This window comes from Triticum urartu, chromosome 4 (assembly GCF_003073215.2).
Source record: "Triticum urartu cultivar G1812 chromosome 4, Tu2.1, whole genome shotgun sequence".
Taxonomy (NCBI): Eukaryota; Viridiplantae; Streptophyta; class Magnoliopsida; order Poales; family Poaceae; genus Triticum; species Triticum urartu.
In genome coordinates this window covers 223473280-223483155 of record NC_053025.1, presented here as the reverse complement: position 1 = coordinate 223483155, position 9876 = coordinate 223473280, and the positions used below count along the sequence as shown (strand labels likewise).

Below are 9876 nucleotides of genomic sequence, written 5' to 3'. Positions count from 1 at the left end.
TGTCTCAGTCATGTCTACATAGTTCTCGAACCCGTAGGGTCCGCACGCTTAACGTTCGTTGACGATATAGTATTATATGAGTTATGTATGTTGGTGACCGAATGTTGTTCGGAGTCCCGGATGAGATCACGGACATGACGAGGAGCTCCGGAATGGTCCGGAGTTAAAGATTCATATATTGGATGATATGGTTTGGCCAAGGGGTCAGGCCCATGGGGCTGTAAGTCGGTGCAAAGGGAGTTTTGCGGAGGCCAGGGGGCCAAACACCGGAGACCCTGGCGTCTGGCCCTGGGCCAAATGCCGAGGCCCATGGCGTCTGGGCCAGACGCCAAGGATTGTGGCGTTTGGTCCTGGAGTCCGAGTGGGACTCTTACCTTTTGGGCAAAACCGACTTTGAGGAGGCTTTTGCTCCAAGTTTCGACCGCAGGGCTCAACATATAAATACAGGGGCGGGGCTAGCACCAAAGACACATCAAGAAACACCAAGCCGTGTGCCGGCAACCCCGTCCCCTCTAGTTTATCCTCCATCATAGTTTTCGTAGTGCTTAGGCGAAGCCCTACGAAGATTGTTATTCACCAACACTGTCACCACGCGCGTCGCGCTGCCGGAACTCATCTACTACTTCGCCCCTCTTGTTGGATCGACAAGGCGAGGACGTCACCAAGCCGAACGTGTGCAGAACTCGGAGGTGCCGTGCTTTCGGTACTTGGATCGGTCGGATCATGAAGACGTACGACTACATCAACCGCGTTGATATAACGCTTCCGCGAACGGTCTATAAGGGTATGTAGACAACACTCTCCCCTCTCGTTGCTATGCATCACCATGATCCTGCGTGTGCGTAGGAATTTTTTTGAAATTACTACGTTCCCCAACATCCAACTCGTACTCCAGTGTGGCAGAGCGCAGCCTGCGGTGGTGGCCTCCCCCCATCTCTGATAAGCAGCAGAAGAGACCAATTACTACCCTTACAACATTATAGCAGCAGAAGTTTTGAGCAGAAGATAATCAACTACACGAAGTTATCATTTCACATTCAAAAAGCAATGCACTTGTGGACATATGTGGCAATAACTTGAACCCTTCAAAACTAGGGATTTCTTTATACATGAAACAAAACTGAAAATGTAAACCAAATTAACAAGTTGCAGTTACTTGGAGTAACATTTGGTTTTAATTTAACTATAATATGCAAGGGGCTGATATTGCTCAGATATGTGTTACAAAACTGAGAAACAAGTTTGAAGAGAGAATAACAAGCACTAGTGCTGGCACTCTACTTTGGGCAGTTAGTTAGTGGAAATTTTGCTAATAGATATGCTTTAACTGATTTCCTGGAACGTAAATAATTTCCTGGAACCCAAAAACCATTGGACACTGAAACAACGATATTTGCATCAATAAATAACTATTTCTTGCTACAAGTGCCAGAAATATCTTAATCTTGGTCTGAAGATGGGCACAGGTTAATTAACTGCAAGTGGAGACATTGGGTGCATTTTTCTATGAGCACACTTGCTAAGTTGCTATCACATGGTTAGCTGCTGAAGGCAAAGCTCTCACATGGTAATGATGGATCGTATTGACTTGAGACCTCGATGTCCTAGACCAATCAAGGTGCTCATGAAATAAAAATCATATATAACTGTTTTTTTACCGTGTCAAATTGGACCCTTATTAAAACAACACACGACAATACTATAATCTCCAAGTACTTATCTCTTAATTTTCTCTCAAGCCTTAACCTATCTGTTTCTTGTTCTGTTTCCCAGTGATTCCTTTACATTAGCAGCACACAACTTCTGCCATGGCTTCAATCAGCAACAAAATAAGAGATAAGTACTTCTGCCATGACAAACTTAATTGAGGGCGAGGAGCGGTCGAGGTCGAGGTCGGGGTGGCGCGGGGCGGAGGAGGGGGTCGCCGGGGCGGCGGCGGTGCGACGACGGGGTTTGCGCGGGGTCGTAGAGGGGGTCGCCGGGGCGGAGCGGCGATGTGGGTGGCGCGGGGCGGCGGCGGCGCGGGTGCGGGGCAACGGGGTTGGCGTGGGGGCGGAGAGAGGGGACAGAGAGAGGGGTCGGGCGCGGGCATGTTTGATTTTTAGTTAGGGCACGGTTCTTTGCCGTCTGCTGGCAGACATCAAAAAACTTTGCCGTCTGCCAGCGGACGAGAAAGAAAGTGGCCGTTAGGTGGCTGTCGCTAGTGGGCCACCCTTCCTCTTTGCCGTGCATCTATGCCGTCAGCTAGCGGACGGCAAAGAGCCGGCTGACGGCAAATAATATCTTTGCCGTCAGTTTCATTTAACCTTATGGCAAATACCTTCTTTGCCATCAGCTAGCTGACGGCAAAGAGCCAGCTGACGGTAAAGATCCTGATTTCAGTAGTGGGCGCCTCATTGACAATCCAGACTCATTATGTGAAACTACTCTAAAGGCTAAATGTTTCTCGGAAAGGGACCTTATGAGTGCTACATTAAATAAGAAGAAAGCATCAGACATCTCACAGAGCATTGTGGCAAGGGTAGACACGCTGATGCATGGTCATATATGGAGGATCAGCGTTAGTGAGATGGTTAAATTTGGTAGGACTTGTGTCCCCAATCGCCTTCGAAAAAGCGTTAACAACTAAAGGAAATAATATTCTCTCTCGTGTATGTGATTTTATTGATCCCTCGACAGGAGATTGGGACACACAATTGGTAAATCAAACTTTTTGTCAAGTTAATGGTCAAAGGGTACTAGCCATTCCTCTCCCTTTACATGAAATGATGGATTTTACTGCTTGGACTCCTACAAAGATCGGTATTTTTCCCGGTTCACTCAGCCTGGGATTTGGAATGGTATAGCCAATTTGGACATAAGATTCAAGCCCCAACAAGATCACTAGCTCCTAATGAACGAGAATTCAGTTTGGGATTTATGCCCAACAAAAATCATAATATTTATTTAGAGGGCATTACACAGTAATATACCTTGTCGAGCTATTTCAGCAGGTAACACATAAAGGTTAAAGCGCACTGTTCTGATTGTAATTTTGGTCTAGACAATATTAGACATTTTCTTTTTGAATGTTCATGGTTGGTGAATGTTTGACGACATCTAGGTTTGTATGATGTTATCAAAAGAGCATGTTCAATTGACTTAGCTGGCGAAGCCATACTGGAGCATTTGTTGCGCATGGCGGACAATGAAGTTCAAATCCTAGGCATGCCAAAATTGAGAGAATAAGTGGCTACCACGACACGGTATCTATGGTTTGATCACATAAAAGTTTATCATGGAGAAGACATCCAAAGTTCTTCATAGATTAGCCTTGCGGTGTGTGGCGAACTTCTAGCATTGCTTGCGTGCCAAAGGCTAAAGCTCGATCCTCTGCATGGATAAAACCGCAGTCTGGCTACATGAAGTTATATGTTGATGCTGGATTTGTTATTTGCTCAAAGGGAAGGGGAGGTGTGTGTGTGTGTGTGGGGGGGGGGGGGGGGGGGGGGGGGGGGGGGGGGGGGGGGGGGGGGGGGGGGGGGGCTATCAGCCGAGACCACAAATGGAAAGTTCATAACTGCAACAAATGAAAAAGTTGAGATTTGTTATGACTCTCTCACATAAGAGACCTTGGCTTTGAGATTCGGTATAAATCTTGCACGAACTATTGATTGTAGGAACGTTGAGATCAATTCGGATGACATGGAAGTTTGTAACAAACGATTTCCTAAAATAAATAAATAAAGCAAGAACCAGATTCTCTCTCTGCCTAGAAGGAAAGCAGCAGTCCAGCACACGTACACTTCCAGTTCCACTGCCAAGCGGGCCCACAAGCCCCGTGCCCCACCTGTCAAGCCACCCCCACCCCCAGATAGGCGAACATCGCCAACGTTTGTATAGTTGAGTCGACCTCCTAATTCTCTCATCTTCCTCGTATAACCCTAGAGGCTCTCCTTGCACTCCACGAATCCTTGGTGAGCTCCGTGCTTCCGCCCAATCCCCCCTCTCTCCGATCCTCCTCCCCCTCGCTCTCCCCGCCTCACGACGAGCTGCCCGCGGCCAGTTGCAGGCCCCTCCTCGCACGCTGGATCTGTCGCGGCAGCTCCCGCCGGCCGCCTACTACTACTGCCTGCTTTTCGCGGCGGCGGCTGGGCTCATCGGCGGCGTCGCGCACTATATGCTTCCTCGGAAGCGGGAGGTCGTCGCCAGCGAGGTCGATAACTTGCAGAAGAAAACCCGCCCCGCTGCCGCCGACGACGCCATGGCCAGGCCCACGGAGATCGACGAGGACCTCCACAGCCGCCAGCTCGCCGTGTACGGCCGCGAGACCATGAAGCGTCTCTTCGCCTCCAACGTCCTCGTCTCCGGGCTCCAGGGCCTCGGCGCCGAAATCGGTAACAACTGCTCAGTCCCCCCTTCTTTAATTTCTTTCCACAATTTCAATTCTCAACTTATACCGTGGGCAGCACTATGAGTTGTCACTTCTATCTCGATTGGATATATTATTATGTTTTTAAGTAGAGTACTAATAGTGTTAATCCTCGGTTGCTATTGTGAGCTGATATGGGATGCGCCAGGATGTCCTGTACAGCGTTCTTATCTCAGCTCTGCCTCTACTGGTTGCGTTCGTAGTTTGACCCATCAAACCAAGTGATATGCCTCATCTGGAGGGACTGATTTTATTATTTGAGTCCTAGAACACTCCTGGTCCTAGATGTGCTCATCTTATTCTGCCTTATGATTGTCTGCAAACCATCAACAGATTTTTTTTGTCTCGCTGTGTTTCTGTATTGTCTGCAAACCATCAACCGATTTTTTTTTGTCTCGCTGTGTTTCTGCACTAGTCTTGTTACTGTTTAAGTTCTCGTTCTGAAATTTGAATTGGCTTTCCAGTATCTAAGTCATTAGATGTTAAAATTGTTTGTCTTACAAATAATTTACTTATAATATCCATGTGTTGCAGCAAAGAACCTTGTGCTTGCGGGTGTCAAGTCTGTAACTTTGCATGATGATGGTAATGTGGAGCTATGGGACTTGTCAAGCAACTTTTTCCTCTCAGAGAAGGATGTTGGGCAAAACCGTGCTCAAGCTTGTGTTCTGAAGCTACAAGATCTTAACAATGCAGTTGTCATCTCCACTCTAACTGGTGATTTGACCAAGGAGCACCTTTCTAAGTTCCAGGTATGTGAGCAGAAAATTGATGTGTGATCTCCTTGCTGTTTTTTCCTACTCCTGTGCGCTTTCCATTTAAGTTTATGTCGGTATTCTGCATGTACTTTCTGTCCATGTGAGTTGTAACAACAGAGTGTCCATGTGAGTTGGAACTTGGAATAGCTTAAAAGTAATTCACATTCATATACCCTTGGGTTTCTGTGTCTTCTTCCTTGCTACTTTAGTTGTGTGGTTTTGGTCTGAAATGGCACGCTTCGTCTGTGTTTTGTATTTGCCAACGTGTATCGTATAATTCCATGTAGAGCCTCCCTATGTGCGTCGTTTCAAGGCGCCACTAGGGCAGGTGGATTAGGCTCCTAGGCAGCTTTGTTATACTGTTATGTCTCCAGATTCTTTTGATTAGAGTTGATCTGTTTCCTAGTTGGTTAGTCTTTTGCTTTCTCCAGATGACTTTGTTCAACCTTTTCCTAACCTATACGACCTCTATAAAAAGAGGTACTACTGTTATAATGCAGTCCACATATCAAAAGGGAGATCAGACTCCAACCCTAAGGTGCTGCCCTAGCTGCATTTTCTGCCATAGCAACCCAGACAGCAAAGGCTGTACGCCCTTGTCCTGAAACCCACCATGATTACAACCTATACAATGTTGCATGTGACATAGAAATGCAATCAACTTTTCTTAGTAATATCTTCACCACAGCCATATATCAATCAAAACCGCGCAAACTGGTGAGAAGACGAGCAGCAGCAGCAGCATATGGAACCCCAGCAGAAATGTAAACAGCAGCAGCCTTTTGTCCCAGCAAGTTTTGGTAGTGTAGCTAGATATGAAACCCAACAGAAAAATATGTAGACCAAAAAGCAAGAGAGAGAAAAAACCCCCAAAAGATGAACAAGTACACAACTATATTTTTTTAGCATTTCTGTAGACATGTTATCTGTTTGCTTTGATTTTGTGGACATATATTTGATGCTAGCATGGCCCGCAATGAGTTTTGTTCCCATTTTCTTGCTTTTGACAGTGTGGTTTTTGCTTTGCATACAAGTTTACATGGTTTTAGCTTTTGAGGAGTATTATACAAATTATGTATTCTTGTTTATTACAATTCTATTTATTATTTCTTCTCGGAATAATCATTTCCGTATGATCTTACAGGCTGTAGTCTTTACTGATATCACCTTAGAAAAGGCAGTTGAGTTTGATGATTACTGCCACAACCATCAGCCACCCATTGCTTTCATTAAGTCTGAAGTCCGTGGTCTTTTTGGCAGTGTCTTTTGTGATTTTGGTCCTGAGTTTACTGTTTTGGATGTCGATGGAGAGGAACCACATACAGGAATTGTGGCATCGATCAGTAATGACAACCCAGCGCTAGTCTCCTGTGTCGATGATGAGCGACTGGAGTTCCAGGATGGTGACTTAGTTGTATTCTCTGAAGTTCATGGAATGACTGAGCTGAATGATGGAAAGCCAAGAAAGGTTAAGAACGCCAGGCCTTACTCTTTCTTTCTGGAAGAAGACACTTCCTCATTTGGCACATACGTCAGAGGTGGGATTGTCACACAGGTCAAGCCACCAAAGGTTCTTAAATTTAAACCCTTGAAAGAGGCCATGAAAGAACCAGGAGAATTTCTTATGAGTGATTTCTCTAAGTTTGACCGCCCCCCTCTCTTGCATTTGGCTTTCCAAGCTTTGGATAAGTTCCGGAATGAATTGAGACGATTCCCTGTCGCTGGTTCTACTGATGACGTGCAAAGGCTGATAGATTTAGCTATTAGCATTAATGAATCTCTGGGTGATGGGAAACTCGAAGAAATTGACAAAAAGCTCCTGCAACATTTCGCAAGTGGTTCCAGGGCTGTTCTGAATCCTATGGCTGCAATGTTTGGTGGTATTGTAGGTCAGGAGGTTGTGAAAGCATGCTCGGGGAAATTTCATCCGCTTTATCAGGTTAGAATTTGCCGTCTCTTTTATTCAATATCCATTCCAATTTGTTTCAGAGATATGTAATGTTAGTCGTCTTGATTTCACAGTTCTTCTATTTCGATTCTGTCGAGTCTCTCCCTGTTGAGCCTTTGGAGCCTGGTGATTTGAAGCCAGAGAACACAAGATATGATGCACAGATCAGTGTGTTTGGATCTAAGCTTCAAAACAAACTGGAGCAGGCAAAAATCTTTATGGTCGGCTCTGGGGCGCTCGGGTGTGAATTTCTGAAGAACCTGGCACTGATGGGCATTTCTTGCAGCCAGAATGGAAAGCTGACTGTGACAGATGATGATGTTATTGAAAAGAGCAATCTCAGTCGCCAGTTCCTTTTCCGTGACTGGAACATTGGGCAGCCCAAGTCGACTGTTGCTGCTACGGCTGCCATGGCAATTAACCCTAAGCTTCATGTCGAGGCCCTTCAGAACAGGGCAAGCCCTGAGACCGAAAATGTCTTTAATGATGCCTTTTGGGAAAACCTTGATGCTGTTGTCAATGCCCTTGACAATGTGACTGCAAGAATGTACATAGACTCCCGATGTGTATATTTCCAGAAGCCACTTCTAGAATCTGGAACTCTTGGTGCTAAATGCAATACACAAATGGTCATACCTCACTTGACAGAGAACTATGGGGCGTCCAGAGATCCACCTGAAAAGCAGGCACCTATGTGCACTGTACATTCATTTCCTCATAATATTGATCACTGCCTGACCTGGGCTAGGTCTGAATTTGAGGGTTTACTTGAGAAGACTCCCACTGAAGTAAATGGTTTCCTGTCAAATCCTAGCGCATATGTAGCTGCAGCACGAACTGCTGGTGATGCACAAGCTAGGGATCAGCTTGAACGTGTTATTGAATGCCTTCATGGAGACAAGTGTGAGACATTCCAAGATTGTATTACCTGGGCCCGTCTTAAGTAAGTTTTAACCCTGTTTGTCCATACTCTTTGTATACCTGCTTCGTTTTAATATGGTTGAACTGTACAAAACTATTGCAGACAAAAGTATTTGCTTTTGACTATGCTTCATAGGTTTCATGTTACTCACTACACTATTTTTTATTGATGGTGTAACTTAGGTTTGAGGATTATTTCTCCAACCGTGTGAAGCAGCTGACGTATACTTTCCCAGAAGACTCGATGACTAGCTCTGGTGCTCCATTCTGGTCTGCACCAAAGCGGTTTCCACGACCTCTTGAATTCTCGTCGACGGATCCAAGTCAGCTTAACTTTATTTTAGCTGCTTCGATACTAAGGGCAGAGACATTTGGAATACCCATACCTGACTGGGCCAAAACTCCAAACAAAGTGGCTGCTGAAGCTGTTGACAAGGTGATTGTTCCTGAATTCCAACCAAAACAGGGGGTTAAGATAGTTACAGATGAGAAGGCAACTAGTATATCGTCTGCATCTGTTGATGATGCTGGTGTCATTGAGGAGCTTATCACGAAGCTAGAACAAATCTCCAAAACACTGCCACCGGGGTTCCACATGAACCCAATACAGTTTGAGAAGGTCAGTGTTATTCGTCTCTAATTCTTCCTCGGAAGTAGTGTTTGCCTGCACTTGTATACGATGGAACTTATGCTAAATATCTACCCTCTAGAATGAACAGAAATGTAATCCAGATTTGCAATTTTGCATACAAGTTTGAGAATTACTGATATGCTTTTCTGTATGTGCAGGATGATGACACCAATTTCCATATGGACGTGATAGCTGGTTTTGCCAACATGAGGGCGAGGAATTACAGCATTCCTGAAGTGGACAAACTGAAGGCTAAATTCATAGCCGGCAGGATTATCCCTGCCATTGCCACAGCAACCGCAATGGCCACTGGCCTTGTCTGTCTAGAGCTTTACAAAGTCCTTGCCGGCAGGCACAAGGTTGAAGACTACCGCAACACGTTTGCAAACCTGGCAATCCCCCTCTTCTCCATTGCCGAGCCGGTCCCACCCAAGACCATCAAGCACAAGGACTTGTCCTGGACGGTCTGGGACCGGTGGACCGTAACAGGCAACATCACGTTACGGGAGCTCCTGGAGTGGCTCAAGGAGAAGGGGTTGAACGCATACAGCATATCGTGCGGCACGTCGCTGCTGTACAACTCCATGTTCCCCAGGCACAAGGAGCGGTTGGACAGGAAGGTGGTCGACGTTGCCAGGGAGGTGGCCAAGATGGAGGTGCCATCGTATCGGCGCCATCTGGATGTTGTGGTGGCCTGCGAGGATGATGATGACAATGACGTTGACATCCCACTCGTATCTGTCTACTTCCGTTGAAAGGATTCCCTCTGAATTGACATCATCTCGTGTCCCATCTTTCCAGTGAGTTACTTTATATAGTTATACTGTAAACTGAGCTGGGGTTTAAAGCAATATTACTGATTTTCGTATGCACCGACTTGTTAGAGCTCAGTTCAGATCCTTTGGAAAATGTGGTGTCGAGCTTGATACCTCACCGTGATAATTGATGCATGACACCGTTGAACTTGAATGGCCTGTCTGTTTTCGCGTTTAGCTCGCGAAGAAGTGCATCCGCAATTACACAAGTTTGCTTGTTGGAAGAACGCTGTAGATGACCTCCCAAGCTGATGTTTAACCTAAGTTGTTGCCGCTAGAATTCCGCATCGACAGAAGAATGCGTACGGTAGACCTTTGTCCGACACGGGTACTACGGATAATTTGTTTGGGACATTTTATATATCACAAACGTTTATGGATAGAGCAACGTG

General features: G+C 45.8%; 1 protein-coding gene across 1 annotated transcript; it reads left to right on the top strand.

Moving 5' to 3' along the window:
- Positions 1–3826: 3826 nt before the first annotated feature.
- LOC125551350 (ubiquitin-activating enzyme E1 2-like) lies at positions 3827–9537 on the top strand. The gene is made up of 7 exons (XM_048714556.1): positions 3827–3956; positions 4046–4376; positions 4946–5163; positions 6314–7108; positions 7192–8060; positions 8222–8657; positions 8828–9537. The coding sequence occupies exons 2-7, from the start codon at positions 4160–4162 to the stop codon at positions 9422–9424; spliced, it is 3132 nt and encodes a 1043-aa protein (XP_048570513.1). The 5' UTR covers positions 3827–3956; positions 4046–4159; the 3' UTR covers positions 9425–9537.
- The last annotated feature ends 339 nt before the right edge of the window (positions 9538–9876 follow it).